Source organism: Varroa jacobsoni, unplaced genomic scaffold, assembly GCF_002532875.2.
Source record: "Varroa jacobsoni isolate VJ856 unplaced genomic scaffold, vjacob_1.0 scaffold_119, whole genome shotgun sequence".
Taxonomy (NCBI): domain Eukaryota; kingdom Metazoa; phylum Arthropoda; class Arachnida; order Mesostigmata; family Varroidae; genus Varroa; species Varroa jacobsoni.
The window spans coordinates 40,273-56,906 of NW_019213021.1; the positions used below are offsets into that span (position 1 = coordinate 40,273).

Here is a 16,634-nt window from a genome sequence, read left to right on the forward strand (position 1 = left end):
CTATGGAAATAGAATAAATGGGGATCTCGCATGAATCAGCTGGACTGCGTGAAATTTTTGGACCAACAAAGCTATCTCTAAAATTTGTCTCAACGTTGGTGGGAGTTCAACAAAAAAATATTCCTCAGAAGCTGTTTTATTATAACGTTACTTTTGCGTATCCATATATATATGATGCAGTATCGGTGAAGAATAGCTTTGTTGAGAACTACAAATGCTTCCAGGTATTTTAGATGTCTAGAAAATCCGAATAGCAGAAGTACCAAATTGAATCGTTCAAACAAAAAAAAAAAAAAAAAAAAAAGAGTTTTATGTCTAGACGTTTAAATTTGTGTCCTACTACAGAGCGAAGTGCATATATATATACCGCACATTAAACCTAAACCACTTCATGCGCCTTAAGTTGAATCTATAAACACATTACTATTGCACCGTCACGGACACAAATCGTTGGATTCTGCATGAAACCTACCTTCCAAGTATTGTACCGACTAATGTGAGTGGCAAAACGATAAACGCGCAGATCGAAAGCACAGTTACCATTGAGCCAAACGGAATTGCCCTAGAAACGCACCAGGAAACAAAAGTTAAGAACAACAAAATTAAATAATTATCAATAAATCTTCAGTTTATAGTTAAATAGATCTGTTAAGAGAGAAAGATAAAAAAAACTTACATCATTATCAACGATGTTTATAGTATAATTAATGGCACGATGGTATAATAAATTATACCGTCCAGACCAAGAAAACTATAACAGGTATAAAACTCCCTAAATTAATTGCTGTTTAGAAAATTATATGAGACATTTCCACACAAACTATTACATAGATTTCAACCTTACCATACGGTGAAAAAAAAATTACCTGGAGGCATGATAATATATAGCGATCAAGTTAACCGCGAATGCTGTAGTACAGACGGCACCAGGAAGAGCCGCGGCGGAGACCAGCATCTGACGAAGCCAACGTTTACCCTGGATATCCATGACAAGACGTATGAATAAGAAAACGATATCGATTCAAAACGATTTAGAAACAGTAATATTCAGATTGACTTTCTCCGATAAGGGCTAGCTTGTTTTGCAAAAATTAGTTCAAGTGCTCTCAGATAAAAGATACTCCACATGACGCCTCAAAGACAAAATTTGGCTTTAAACAATGCTTTGAATGAACTCTCAGTAAACATCATTGCCATTAGTACGCTGGTTAATTTGCATTGGGTAATGTGCTTATTCAAACAACTCTTTATCACCTCTGAGAGGTAACCTATTGCTTTAGTCCTAAAACACCAGTTGATTGTTGATGAATGCCTGGTTCTTTTGTAGTACATTTTTTATCAGCTTATTTTTTTTGTATCGCAGAAGTATGTACGTTATATGCCGTGCAAGCGTATTATTAATTTGTTTTGTGGGTACAAGTGGCATACTAATTTAGATTTTGCTTCTTCTAGAAGACACTGTTGTATCAAATTATTAAGCTATTACAAAACAATCCGGTGGACTTTTAAGCCACGCGCCGTTAGCGGCTGGGTACCCCGCGCTACAAGATTTCTCACTTTATATAATCTGAGGCAATTGTTTAAATAAACAAGCTTACCTCATATCCTTCGAGCATGCATGAGTGCGCCAGATCACTGGCTTTATAGGACCATACCAGATTTCCTGTATGTATTCTGTTTATTATAATTTTCAGGTATTAGGATTATTTTGCACATTTGTTTTTTGCCTAACTCTTGTTTTTTTTATTATTATGATAGCGTTTTTGTAAGTATTATGTTTATCAGTAACCTTTATCATGAATATACGTTAAACAAGCTAAATGCTTGAATCAGCTCTTTAGGTTTCAACTACCAGGGGTTTAGGTAGCTAAAAGAGCTCATTTTGGGTACAAGAACACCCATGTATAGCTTAGAATGCCGCTTAGGTCTTGCTGACTGCCGGTCGAAGATGATCATGGAATTTTTGATGTAAGCAGGGATTCATGTAATAGAGGTCAAATGCCTAAAGCAAAAAAAAACGTTAAACACGATTGAGAATAACATGTTGGACATCCCACACAAAACACAAATAAGTGGGGCGAGGACCGATGACTAGACAAATAGACTGAGTGTGGTATATGTGTATATTTACATAATCGGGCATCTTAATCTGTACTTTTCTGTAAATCTTTTTCAAAACTACATTCAATAGACAGTTATTGAAAAACATTTTTTGCATATACCTGGCGGTAATTTTTGTTAAGTATAATTATTAAATCAGTATAATTATCAGTTAAATAATGTTGTTAGACGTAAGCTCTTTAATGTGCAACTTAAGGACGCTACATACAGAAAAATCCTATTTTAATATTAAAAATAAAGAAAATATTTAAATTTTGGGCTGATAACACGCTAAAAGTCATGAAAATGCCAGGGCTCAAAACGGCCTAATAAGTACAAAATATGCAAAAAAGAGGAGTATGACCACTCGTTGGAGCTTATATGGACGACCCGATCGACAATCAATATTCTGCTTATCAAGACGACCGTTAATATCTATATAAAGGATCCAGATGTGTCAAAATGGATTTTTGAACTATTTTAGTATATCTTCAGGTACTTTAAATCTAAACTCTTTTGAGAATGATTTTATCTTGCCTCATGGAAATCTTAAATTGCAGAAACCGGATGAAAGCTGGCAATAACACAGATTATCGATTTGGGGAAAAGGGAAGATTGTAACCTTGATAAAGGTCTGCCCTACGTGAATATATTGTATAATAGCTTATTTTTGGTTAAATTCCAAAAACGACGTATTGTTCTTCGCCGTTTTGGGTTTGTTGTTTTTTTTTCTAAAAGGCATTCACTTTCTTACACATTAGACAGCCCCCTAGAGCTTGCTTCGAATTCCCTATTATACACACGCAAGGTACTTTATTGAGTATGGGTCAAAGCTTGTCGGGCTGCTCGTCGAACCAAGAATGCGTCCAACAGCTACGTTTTTTCTAGAATGAAACTCACCGAGGCTGAAAACAGTACTTCGTTTTTGCAATTTAAGTGGAAATCAGCTTCTATGCGATCTTTTCTCGCTGAATAGACCTCCCACAAGGTTGGGAACTTCTTTGCCCTAAATTAACCGTCATTAACTGGCAGTCCTCATGTGGTTTATCAAAAATTTAAAGAAGAAATCTATGAGGCATATCAAAAAAATTTCCATTGAGATAAAAGGCTCGAAAATTAATCAAAATATCGTAAAAAGCTATTTTGATACATTTGTTTGTTTCATGCAGAAATAAACTGTCGTTTTTGAGAGCAGAATACAAGCTGTCAATAGAATTATCTAAATACGGTTAATCTTAAACTTGTTACGTCTATTTGCCTTTCTCAAGGACTTTATTTTTACTGCGCCCAAAATTAATGTTCGCCAAAAATTTTTTTTTGAATGTAACGCATTTGAGCAACACCAGCTCGTATATATACAGAAGCCTTCTAAGAAATATGCTCACCTTGTAATGGGCCAGAACGCACTGATTTTTTTTCCGTTTTAAGGTATATTTATTATTATTATTATTAAATTACTAACAAATTTCTCGAATAAACAAAGTTCGTTTCAAAATGCTACTTACAGTATAAAAATGTAGCACACGTGGGAGTGAATTTGAAACGAAATGAAATGTTTAGGATGGTACATGCTATTAATGAAGACAAGCTTTATCCGGCTATCCAGAATGAACGACATATATTATGTTTGTAAGTTCACCTGCTTCAAAAGTTGAAGTCTACTCTTGCTTCCCTTTTCTTTTAAATACAAAGCAAACCGCTATGTAATAAACAAGAGCGGACAAACCTGCATTTTTCCATAAAGGCTACCGCCGAAGTATCCGTTGATCGGGGCTGTAGCTGCATACGCAAAGATAGCTGTAGATAAGAGCGAACCCCTGCAAATTTTAGCGCGCAGACAAGTAAAAGCTTATTAGTAATACACTTGGAATGGATCTGAAAATACGATTCCTATGTAAATTAATTGATAGGCTTTGAAAATAGAAATCTTAATTCGAAAACCCTTATTAGAACGACCGACTTCCTGTTCCGCGCACATATATAATAGAATTTACAGCGCTTAGTACTCGATACGTACTTTGCTTCCGAAAACCTTTAGATATTACTTCATAAAATACAAAATAGAAATATAGGTAGTACATATTATTGATATATTTAAGTATCACTATTTCCATATATATAGAATATTAGAATATTTCCATATGTATAGAAACACCATAAGGATCAAAGTGCTACGAAGAAAAAGTAATATACAATTTCCTTAATCATTTTTTTTAGCAAAAAATGCAACGCTTTACTCAAGTTTTAACATAAAAAATATCTATTGTTCTTTTGCTACCACTGTTCAGGCTTTAAAACCTTTATCGTAAAATGTACGGTTACTAATTTGATTAGTCAATGATTCTAAAAGCGATAGGCGCGACGTTCGCAGAATATAATAGGTGCATAGAGTTTTCCATTCGAGCTCTTCTAGTAGAGCTTTTACAAATTTCCCCACTTCGACTTACTTATTGTGGCGAAAAATCAATAAATCTTATCTATAGTTTTTTTTTAGATGCCCTTTTTCAGTCAGTGCAACTGGGTATATACTTGTTGACGGCCCTATTCCTGTCGAACATTTCTTGACGTATAAGGCTCGTCTAAACTCACGAAACGTAAATTACGGTCTTCGTAAAATGGAATTTGGCCTATTTCTGAGTTTAATTCTTACAGCTAAGCATTTTTTTTTTCTGTTTCGTACCATTTCTTGTCACTAATGGGAAGCTGCCTGTTCCTTTGTGTAAAGCGTTAAGAAGCGATGAAGAACCGTGATTCTTTCTACTGTTTATTTATATGGTTCCTCGAGAATTTTGTTTTTTTGTTTATAACATAAATCCTATAAAGTTACGGTGTCCATCGATGGTTACGGAACTGCGGGTGGTTTCTATTGACCCCATATGTCCAGCCGAGGCGGTGTGTATTCTCTGGTCCTAAAATCCCATTACTGAATTTAACAGACCATTGTCGAGCAGGTTTTTTACATACACGGCACAAGTGTTACGGCAGTTTTTGAGCTCGAAAATGCACTTATAGTTCACATAGAGTTTTCATCTTCTTAACACACGTTATGTTACACCCAATAATTATATTATTTACACATAAAACTATATACCGTTCGGTGTAAAGTTCTCCAACAATGGCAAATATAATGACGATTAAAGCGACAGCGACCAACTGGGATCCGGTTCCAACAGCAGCTGTGAATAGAAGCGGATACGGTGGAGGACGGAAAACGTCTCCATGAACCTAAAACATTTTTACAGAATAATGTAGTTTTTTTTTTTGTTAAAAACAAGCCTATGAGTTTAAAGCTCATTTAATTATATATATATATATATATATATATATATATATATAAATTTGTTTTCTGTAGAAAGAATTACGTCTGCATTTTTATAGGCTCATAAAGAAAATGTATGTATGTAATACTTGCTTTTGAAACTTGTGATCGGGATGGCAGATTGGGAGTGCAGAATGCCACGTATGTATTTATTAGAGGAAAATATTGTCAATACAAACCTGTTTCCAGCCGTATTCATCGCCGAGATCTCTCTCCTGAAAGACAAATGCTGGTCCATCAATAAGTCTTGAAATTTTCTAGGGTATGTACAATATCCATATTTAGAATTAAAACCTGTTAACCCAGACATTCTCACTCGTTGAATGTTCGCCGTCGTTTTTTGTGTGAAAAATTAACATAGCTCTGCCCAAGGTTTACAGACTGTGATACGAAGTACAGTATCAATTAGCAAGAATTAGTATCATACATGTCCTGTTTTCAAGATATTTATTTCTGAGGTTAGCTCAAAATCGGCTATCTAGTTTTTCTCCATTTGGTCTAAAATGATGTACTATAACCAAGACAGTTTATTTTCTAATACTATATATTGATACATATTAAAGTTTAAGAAAATAATTTCAGCGAGTGTTTTTCTTATGGACGAAATATAGGAGGAAATGTACGTGGAGTTCCAATGGAGCACCGTTTAATGGTATTCATGACATGATCAATGGTTCCTTAAGATATCCTATAAAAACTTAAGAATTATAATCACGGTTAAATTGACCGCATAACTTGTCTATAATAAGCTCACATAAAAGGTCCCCGGGATATGCTTCTTCGACTTGTACTCATGTCAGTGGCAGTGGATTACTTTGAACAAGAAACTATTTTCACATAAAACGAATCGGCTTATAACTCAGTTTTTAATGTACTTAAGGGTAAGTTTTTCCACCTGTCTTAACCATTGTTCTAACTTGTTGTAACTACTTTTCGTACACGCCAGGCCGTGTGTCCGAGCCTTGGCAGCTGTATGGAAAACTATATAAGTGGCTGCATCTTTCATTAACGGTGGGAATCACCTGAATTGGAATTTTAAAAAGAATAGAAAGGAAATTAAAAATAATTTCGAAAAATCAAACTAAGCGAATTAGTCATCCCTTAGCAGTATTGTAATATTCTCATTCTCGCTTTTCAGACTCACAGCTCTGCAAAAGCTCGATTCGAGCCGTTAGAGCATGATTACCTATGTTTTATTAATCCTTACTATGAAAAATGCGTTTTAAGATTTAGGTGATTGAACTTCAATAAGGGATAACGTTGTGAACGTTTTTGTTTCATCTTAGGCTTTCGTTTTCCCAATTAAGAGCATAAAATGCGGTTATCAACGGGTGAAAAATCAATTCTCTTTCTTCGTTTCTGTCTGGCTAGCAGTGTCGTTTTTCAAAAACCACAAAAACCAAAATTAACCTTTCATCACTCACTTGTCACCAATACCTTCTGAAAGTAATATAATTTATTTCAGCGACTTTCATCTGCCCTCATAAACTAAGTTGTGGTTAAAAAGCATAGCAGCCGATAAATGAGATAATCATGGAGACATATCAATGATTGCGTATTTATCGACTTCGCCGTTTAGGACTGAAACAAGTGACGTTAACATTTCACACAACACTAGCATGCAGTTAGTTGCAACCGGGCTCGAAGATGGTTAACGGGATTTTCTTTTACCTTTGACTTCTTGTATGTCATTAAGGGCTCATGCCATAGCTAATTTAAGGAGCTTATCATTTCATCAGACCAATAAATTCATATCAATTATTCTGCCGTAGAACAGACCGATATATATTGCTACACAAAGACCTCCAATATGAGCTACGCATCTCTTCGAGAGATAACGTCGTTAGCCGTTTTTAGGTTAGTAAGTGAAAAAGTCGATACAAGGTAAGCGCATAAAGGATATACAGTAGATTTGAAACTACACAAACACTGCGTTCTTTTAGGTACCCACATTGCGACTTCCTCATTTCAAAAGCTATATAGAAAGTGTTGTCATCGGAGTGCTAAGCTGATTTGCGCCAGCCTTACCATGTCATCCATTTCCTCATCCTTTGAGTATCTGGCGTAATCCTTATGTAATGTCCGCACCAAGATCATAGCTACTAGTCCAATTAGAAATACTACCATCATAAACGAATTGAAGATCGAGAACCAATGAATCTGGAAAACAAGATAGAAAAGCCTGATTAATGAAGTCCACTCCACTATTATTGGACTCTCTCTGATCAAAAACCGTTACTTCAATGCTATTTCTGATTTTTGAATTCGAATAAGCATGATAAATATGAACAGGCTGACTTATGCATGGATGTATTTTTACTGCGCACACTACACAGCTATACGCTTCAGACTGTAATCAGTACATTACACTTTATTAAAAGAAAGCGTTTTTATGACGTGGTTTGAGACCAACGTAGCCTCGTACTCGGCGAAAAATAGTTTTCGCAATGAGTGACGGTTGCTGTGAGGAAAGGTGCGATCGTGTCCTTTCAGGGCGTTAAATAGTTTTTTTTATTCTAAACGCACCTTAAACGACTGCTAATGGTTGAACGATTGAAATGATGGTAGTCAAAAAAGTCCAAAATCAATTTTCATACTCTATTTTATAAAATTAGAAGGAAGTTTGATACCGTTTGGTGAAAGGCTTAGAATACGATATTAAGTAGGTATAATAAGCTGTAATAGCGATAAAAAAATGTCCTCAGGAACCCAGAGAATAACATTTTTTGGGCTAACCATCAGGTTTCAAGACGTATTGAACGCCTTGGCAGCAAATAGAAACAAGTCGAATTAGAGAAGTAAAATTCGACCAGTTGACTTTAGGCGAACATTTGGGCACTCGTACTACATAGTGCACAAGCTCAAAGATACTAAAGTAAAAAGGGTAAACTCTTACAGTAATGATATCCACTGTTCAATCCCAAGCTGAAATACACACATTTTTTCCAATCATTACAACTTTCAGTTTAACGTCCACCTATGTGTAACCTGAGTTAATACGCTTTCGACTCATCACATATTCATAATTGGTGCCGCATTGACGCTGGGGGGACGGGGGGGCGGGGGGGGGTCAGCTTTTAGAACCAAAAATCTGTAACAAAACTAATAGGAAATCTCGAAAACATACAAATACTGTAAACGCCACTGTTAAAATTGCTCCCTATTTGCAAAGAAACGTATTGAGAAATTGACAACAGCAAATTCTCTTAATGCAAGACTATAGTTTACATTAAATCAACATGGTATTGACTATCTTTCGATTTGTACGTTTGTATATAGATTTGTTTTTTTACGCATATAATGTTGACCAACTCGATGCTTCTAATTACTGTCTTAATTAAATGCATAGCGTTGCCAATGCGCGTGACTGCCACAATAATCGGCAGGCCAACACCGTGGGCAACTGTTCGCTATTTAAACATATATTAATAGACTGTGATTTTCACGGCAGGGAAAAAAAACTCAATCTACACTCGAGTTTTTCGTTCATACACATCTATCGTAGTGGATTTCGTTGATAGCTGATAAATCCTTAAGCATGTTCTTTTGACACTCTGAGTGCCAACCATTAATTGAAGAAGTTTTGACACAGGACGGTGGAAAGCAATTCGGGTTTAGAGACAGACGAGTGCGAGATGTTGAAAAAGCCGAGAAAACTTTTACCAAATTTTTGACCCGGGGCACCTGTAGCCGAATACTTTTAGAATAGAATTTTGTTCCGAAATTACTAAACGGTTACCTATATCGTAACTGGGTGTTAACAGTGAAACAAACTGGCCCGAGCGCTACAGAACTTGGGTTTTTCAAACCCTTCGTTTATCACATAGAACTTTCGTAAAGCAAAGCCAACAGATAAAAATCGGTAGAACGTCTTCGCTCATAAATATTTGTAGACCTGATCTATGAAATATCGAATATCTCTTACCCGATGTTGGTAGAAAGTGGGGTCCAGATATTTGTCAAATCGATCCCTAAAACTCACAGCACAGGGTTTCCATTCAATTTCGAAGGTGAATTTGAGTTTTTTTCCCAGCTCCAGTTTTTCCATGCCTGTGAGACCGGAATTATATGCATAAGGAATCATAAATTCTCCACATTTGACACTGAGCTAAAAATCGTTCATTTATAGAAAAATTAGCTAAAGTAGCTGGAGCATGGTACCTTCCGACGTAAGATTCACGTCAACGATTTGGTTCCCGTTGTATCCAATTTCAAACTTTTTGTGTGTCCAGATATAATCGTCTTCACCAGGTTCCGATTTGCCAACCATTCCTAGATACCAACACGAAATAATGTTAATTTGAATATCTTTTTCCGTACCTGTTTATAACTTTATGCTACGCAAGCACGCTCACCATTCTGTCGATTTTACATAGTTTAATTACTTAGATATAAAAGAGGTATAAAGGAACGTATTACGTACGGCATCACTACACTATCACTGAAACACAGGGGTTCCTGGCTTGTTCCGAGCTAACGCACAAAGATTATTTCAAGAACTGGAATAGTTTTGTTATTTTATTATTGGCAAAGTAACGGGGCAGCTTCCATAGAGTATAACCTAAAATTTATAGTGACCAATTGCTGTCTTATCGAAGATAATTTCACCTCTTCTTGTGCTCGTGGATTGGTCATAGGGTAGGTGACATGCCTGCAGGAAATAAACTTATATCTGGCTCATTTTTGATAACACCGCACAGCGCCTTGTTTAAGCTTGTGCTCTACGGGAGGTGCTTTTATATTTCATCCTAAAACATGACAAGAAATCTATTGTGGCCTCTTTGAGATGAAAATGATTCAAAGCAAACACTTGTGGATCTTGATATCAATAGTAAATCATGATATCCTTCTGTTGCGCCTAAATGGAGCCCAAAATCATTTGCCCCATTTTTGTTCCAACCGCCACAAAATGGTCCAACCATTGATGTCAAATAAATTTTTAGTCAACATTCACAATCGTAAAAACATAAATGTATATATAAGTATGACCGCATCTGAATCTTTTATTCATCTCTTCGTGTAACTGAAATTTCAAATTTACATTTACCTTTTTAGAGAGAGTATTCCATAACACATCCTTTTTCTAATTAAAATGTTATATGAATAAATTTTCACAACATCAACAAAGGTAAAAAATGCTAAAAAAATTTATTTTGTTTAACGTTTAGCCAGTAAGTCAATTTTTCTTGCTGTTGAAGCCTCAAAGAATTTCTATTTGCAAAAGGAACTGACGTACTAAGCTTATCTACGGCTTGCTGGATATTGCAATATATATATATATATATATATACACACTAATTGTTACCTATCAATACAGAATTCTCAAATCAGTCCAGTTGCATGTATGTGCTGTGAATCGACTTTTGGCTTTGTTTTCAACAGACAAAACTGAAACCTTCATACCGTTTCGTTCCTCGTTTCACATAATTATTTCTACATTATATTATACACTCTATGACAGTTGCAAAGCTTTTTCGATACCATCCCGCTCAACATTTTCCACGTCTACAAATTACTTATAATCCGCCGCCCAGACACCAGATCGACCCATCACCCATACACTTGACCTAGAGTGCTTGAGAACAGAAGCCTCCTATACACCCAACAACGTCACTAAAGCCCTGCATGGGGTTGTTTATACCAATTTAGATAATTCGCTGAACTTTACCTTGGTCAATGAACACATCGGTGAATAAAGTGGCGTTTGCATCGAGCGTATTGCTATTACCGGCCGATGCGGGTATATTCCCCCGCCGAAACCCAAATCTCTCTCCGGATTATGTCATGCCAATAAAATTTTTCCCACAATTGGATGCTCCTGGCCACGAACAAAAAATGCGAAAGGCCGGCTCTCTTTTTTTTTTTCGCGACGCAAAGATAATTGGTACTCAGTGATGGATTGCTGGTTCATGCGACATATAATAGTTATTGCGGGGGAGATTTATGATAATTGTGCAGATCGGCTGACCCAGTCTCATGTCGCAAACGCGCCATCGTGTCGGATAATGCTGATATTACGTAGGGGTCGCACACTTTGGTGATACACCAACCGGGTGAACCTACGTGCAACCCGACTCGAAGAAAGCACTTAACGCTTGAAAACCCGTTGAACGTTTCATCAGTCGCTCGGCTTCCTCCAGTATATATAGGAGGAAGCCATGTACATACATACGTGCAAAACATTTTTATTACGACAGAATTTATTGCATAGCTATATTTATATAGACATGCTAGATTACATACTTACCCCAAATAGGAAGGTCATCAATGAACATCTGGTACCAATATGTGCTCTTCACGGCATACAAGAACGCCTAAAATGTGAATCGAAATCCGTTGGTCTTTATAACGGTTGCATTTCCATATGATTTCCAGCAGTAAATGAGTGCTTACTTAAAAAAAAAATTTAGATGTGTAATATTTATCGTAAAGAGAGACTTCCCCTTGGCATCTGCTTTGGCTCACTTCCAAAACATTCAACTCCCTTACTATAAGTAACCTATCGTCTCGCAGATTTCAGGCATTGAAGGACTCGAGCGCATTATACTAAATTGATAAGCGACGTGACGCCATATTCTAGACATAAGGTAGATTACATATCCTGATTGATATTATAATGAACCCAAAATAAACAGGTATGCCTACATCTAGTTCAGCGTTCAAGATTTGTCTTTGAATAGATATTTTTGACCATTCATTCAGGTCGTGATAGATTGATGACGCTATTATTGAGATTATATTATAAGAGAATAAACACATTTCAATAACTGTTGTCTACAAGTATTTCTTTTTACATGTAACTTATTGTTAACCTACTTATCTTCCATCAATTATTGAAATTTTTCCAGTTGGAACCGCTAAGTATTAACTTGCAACTGTATTGCGACAACAACTTGCAATTGTATATTGTAACAAACAAATGCGGGCCATGTGGTCCGTGATGTGTTCCTAATTTATGTTGCCACACGCGTGGTAAAGAAATAGCCAGCTGTAGCGACAGTAAAGCTTTTTACATGTTACACAAATATGGCTTAATTACATAGTACTCTTGTCACGCGCTGCGGGTGCCAGCTATTGTTAAGCGGCCACGCATTGAGACGCAGCAGTTTTGTTATTATTGCAGATCTTTTGGTGAGAAGTTCGTGCCACGTACCACACGAATCAACAGGGCGATTAGGCCGGATCGACACACAGTTGAATTTTAGAAGATTTACTATAGAAATAGCGAGCATGTTACTTGGTGTTGGTAAACGAGCACGACAATTTGAAGGACGATAATTCGGGGCAGTATAGATCCTGCTGTCTCAAAATATTTTGAATGTATTCGCTGATGAAGGATGGCGCGTTTTAAGCGATTTCGACGCCAAACTTGGCCGTAATTAACAAGCTTCGTGTAACTCATTACGGTGATTGGATAATTACGAAAATCCACTAGAATTCAAATTTTTTTCAGAACCATACGATACTCGGTTATGCTTATGCCATAAGCTACGTAGAGATTCTTATCCATCTTAAATAGATCTAACTTGTTGTACCTATCAGAGCCGAGACAAACGCGAACTTACTCTCAAGTTCGCTTAAATTTCCAAGGATAAATGCAATTGTTTAGTAAAACATTTGTAGTATTTAGTATTGCCAAATCGGCTAGCTTAGGCGTCTTTTATTGATGTGGTTAAAATTCTGTATGTTTGAATAAGCTGCATCCCGATTGGTATATCGTAGTGACCGCTGTCGTCAACATGCCCTCTTAAGTTAGCCACATTTATCTTATTGTTTGCTGACGACCACTTAATAAGATTTAGATAGATATGGCCCTTTTTATTGCAGTCTTCTATTATAAGAAAACAACTTTGTGGAGGCTGTATCTTCCTTTAATAACACGACAATTGACAGATTCAAAGATACGTTTTAGCTCTCCTTAGAAGGGAACTTTTGTTAAGCACTACTTTGAGTATGCGGGACACATGCGACTTACAGCGACGCAGAGGTCTAAATCTGAATCGACTCTGAAGTAGTTTCAGCGTCTTTTACAATGCGGTTCTCATATCAAAACATAATTCTTTTACGTATCAATGATGTACGGTTTTTGAGCTTCATATACATTATATAGGCCAAGTCTTTCTCTTACATGTAAACAACTAATTTTTTCATTACTCATGGAATCAGCTACCGGCTCCTCGCAACTCCTATTATCTAGTCTCATAGGCTCCTTAATACAATTACGTTTTTTAGCACATTTTTCAGCGAAACTATGCAACAACTGCTGATATATTTTTAATCTTTGCTTCTACAAACAAAAAAAATAGTACATTTATAACTGATTTACAATAGTTTCAACTTACCTTCAAAGACTCTTTTGTAAGCTCAACTTCACAGTATTGCGCTTTTGATTGTGACTCTGAAATTATGAAGCCAGTGAAGGTAATCATTAACGGTTTTATCTCGGTAAGATATTAAGGATCAAAATAAATAACTACGCTACTATCGATTATCATAACAGATTTTCATAGAACTTTAGGTCTGTTTGTTGCTCACAGTTTTTCGAAGAACTCACCTTATTCTAATAAAATAACTCCCTTGAATCCTCAAGTTATTTGAATAAAAACACAGTTAGGTTCATATGCATGAGTTCTTTCAATCACAACACATAGATAGCTTGAGTACACTGTTGTTGTTCCGCTGTTTGAATATGTCAGGGTAGTACGTCATACGATAATAAAATACTACACTTGCTTTTGTTGTCATAATAAGACAAAATCATGCATGATATTTCATAATAATATACTGGTTTATTAGTAATGCAACGTGTTTGCTTGTTAAAAACTTAGAGCCTTACAAGCGTGATCGTCGTCAATGGTTTAAAACAACGAGCAAACCAAATCAGAAGATACCTTGGCTATTACGTTAATGAACGGTGCATAATGACGTGTTCGGCTAATAAAATAAATAAGTTTTTCTGTTTTTTTTCCTTGTAACTTTTTCTTTTTCCGGACTGACTCGTTTAACCGATATGCTTAATTCAGCGCGTCCTCCAGTATCAAACTTAGGTTCCTTGTGTATATATTCATTGCCAGACTCTGCTTATCTTTGACCGTAACAGATACAATCGTTGGTACTAATATGTGTTGTACTTGACGCCCTCATGTTATGCAAACTACTTAAGGACCTAAGACGAGGGGAAACCACGCTACCAAAGAATAAACAAAGAGCCTGTGCGCGAACGTATATTTATACAGCATGTCCACAAGAGACGTAAATCCAAATAATAGTACCACTACGACCATCAAATTCCAAGCCATTGCTTGCAGATGATAAGTATTAAAAGTGTGGGCTTATCGACGATATGCTGTCATGTATTCTAACTATAAACATATATGATATACGATTAGTAATTTGTAATAATAAATAAGCTGGTCTAAAACGGAAAAAACGCAATGGGGCTAATAGATTCTCGATCCTTCTGTAAAAAAGAATACATTCTTTACATTAACTTTTCATTGCAATGTTACAGTGAGGTAAGTTTGCAAACGCACTTTTAAAGCGAATATCAAGACCAAGAAATTGTAGTTCGATGCCAAGCAAATTTTCCCCTAGTGTTTCGTGGTAGTGGGATATTCTTGTTTTTGGCCCCGGGCAAAACGGCAGCGAGAAGTACGAATACGTTTCCTGCAAGCACAAAAACACAACGGACACAACAAACAAACTAGCTAATAAGAATCTTTCGTTTTTTGCCTTACTAAGCTCCGTTTAATACTTCTGCTTCGCGGATTCCTATTTGACGTTCCTAATTTTTTGCTAAAACTTGTGACATTACGCAGGGTTAGAAGCCTTACCCAAAATAATTAAAACTCGGAGCTAAAAAATATTTTGATGATTGGCTTCCGTGAACACACTGAATCAAAAAAGAATAAGGAGCCAGATCCGAAACAACTACGAAAATTGTTGGACCACTAAAATACCCGTAGATGTCCGCAATAAACTCTATCGCCAAAGTAGGCCCAGACAAGTTATACGTAAGATGTGTGCCACAGAGCTTGAAAAGCGTGCATTCTTCTGGTCACTATGGGATTAGAAACGTGATTTAATGGAAGATTCTCTAATGACTGAAAATTCCTTATCAGAAACATCAATATATGCAGTACTATAACATTGAAACAAACAAATCAGACAACAATCCCCGCAGAAAACCTGTAAATTTCAATCCTGACTAGATCACCCGTTCAAAAAGGTTCCCAATCTAAAAAGCAAACTTCTTTTGACAAAAAAAAAGAAAATACTAGCAATAGGCTGTAAAAAAGGGAGATCGTCGTGTGTGATACACAATAAGAATACTGACCTAATAAAAACTTATAAAAAAAAAAGGCAACTAAAAACCTATTTTCCTTACATCTTATTTGACAATCGTAGTCGACTATTTTGCTGTATAAATATGTAAACTCCAGGTAGTACATAAATAAATTTCAGAAAATAGAGCAGTGACATATTTACCTGACGATTGGCGTATGGTCCAACTGTGTTAACCCACAAGACCACTTCCTCTCCCTCGAAATACTGTAAAACGCAATAAGGGGTTATTGTGTTCAATTTCTATGAAATATTATAACGTACCGTTGTACCGTCTTCATCAGGAGGTCCCATCTAAGGCGACTTCGACGTTTTCATGTATATGCCTACATATTCATATATGCTTCATATTTTCCGACACTTCATAACGATTGGATTCCTCATATTTATTATATTCGTTACAAATGTAATAACATAATAGGATTATTTCGAATATTTTCATACGCTTGTTTTCGAGCTCTTGTATCACGCCAAGAATTAATGTTTTTGTAACCACTACACTGTGATAAAGCGCCGGACAAGTTCAATGTTTTAACGTGTAGTAAGGCGCTCGATAGCTCATTCTGAATTAAAAAAAAAATGTATGATGTTCAGAAGACCACTCAGATATTGTTGACCGCTAATTGAAGATGATCATAATATTTTTAGCGTAGCCAAACAGCTGCGTAATCAAGGTTATCTAGCTAAACCAATAGCCATTATTCAATCCCACTGAGAGAGAGGAATATCGGACAAACATATCTGAGACATCAACATAGCTGAAGACAAAGCCTAAACATTCGACATATAGGTCGAACCCAGCATATATGTATATATATATATATATATATATATATATATATATATATATTTGCGGATTGGTCCATTGAAC

At 36.1% G+C, this 16,634-nt stretch overlaps 1 protein-coding gene across 5 annotated transcripts in view; it reads right to left on the reverse strand.

The window, feature by feature from the left end:
* Positions 1-16,634, reverse strand: part of TM9SF3 (transmembrane 9 superfamily protein member 3) — a 50,251-nt gene that overhangs the window by 6,348 nt on the left and 27,269 nt on the right. For all 5 annotated transcript variants that reach the window (XM_086970975.1, XM_022844202.2, XM_022844218.2 and 2 more), the window contains 12 exons: positions 15,908-15,970; positions 14,953-15,085; positions 13,762-13,817; positions 11,667-11,733; positions 9,581-9,691; positions 9,345-9,469; positions 7,448-7,579; positions 5,599-5,634; positions 5,192-5,325; positions 3,827-3,917; positions 867-976; positions 473-562 (listed from right to left, as the gene is read on the reverse strand). In XM_086970975.1, the coding sequence (XP_086827101.1) occupies positions 473-562; positions 867-976; positions 3,827-3,917; positions 5,192-5,325; positions 5,599-5,634; positions 7,448-7,579; positions 9,345-9,469; positions 9,581-9,691; positions 11,667-11,733; positions 13,762-13,817; positions 14,953-15,085; positions 15,908-15,970 (1,148 nt within the window). The remainder of the gene's footprint in view (positions 1-472; positions 563-866; positions 977-3,826; positions 3,918-5,191; positions 5,326-5,598; positions 5,635-7,447; positions 7,580-9,344; positions 9,470-9,580; positions 9,692-11,666; positions 11,734-13,761; positions 13,818-14,952; positions 15,086-15,907; positions 15,971-16,634) is intronic.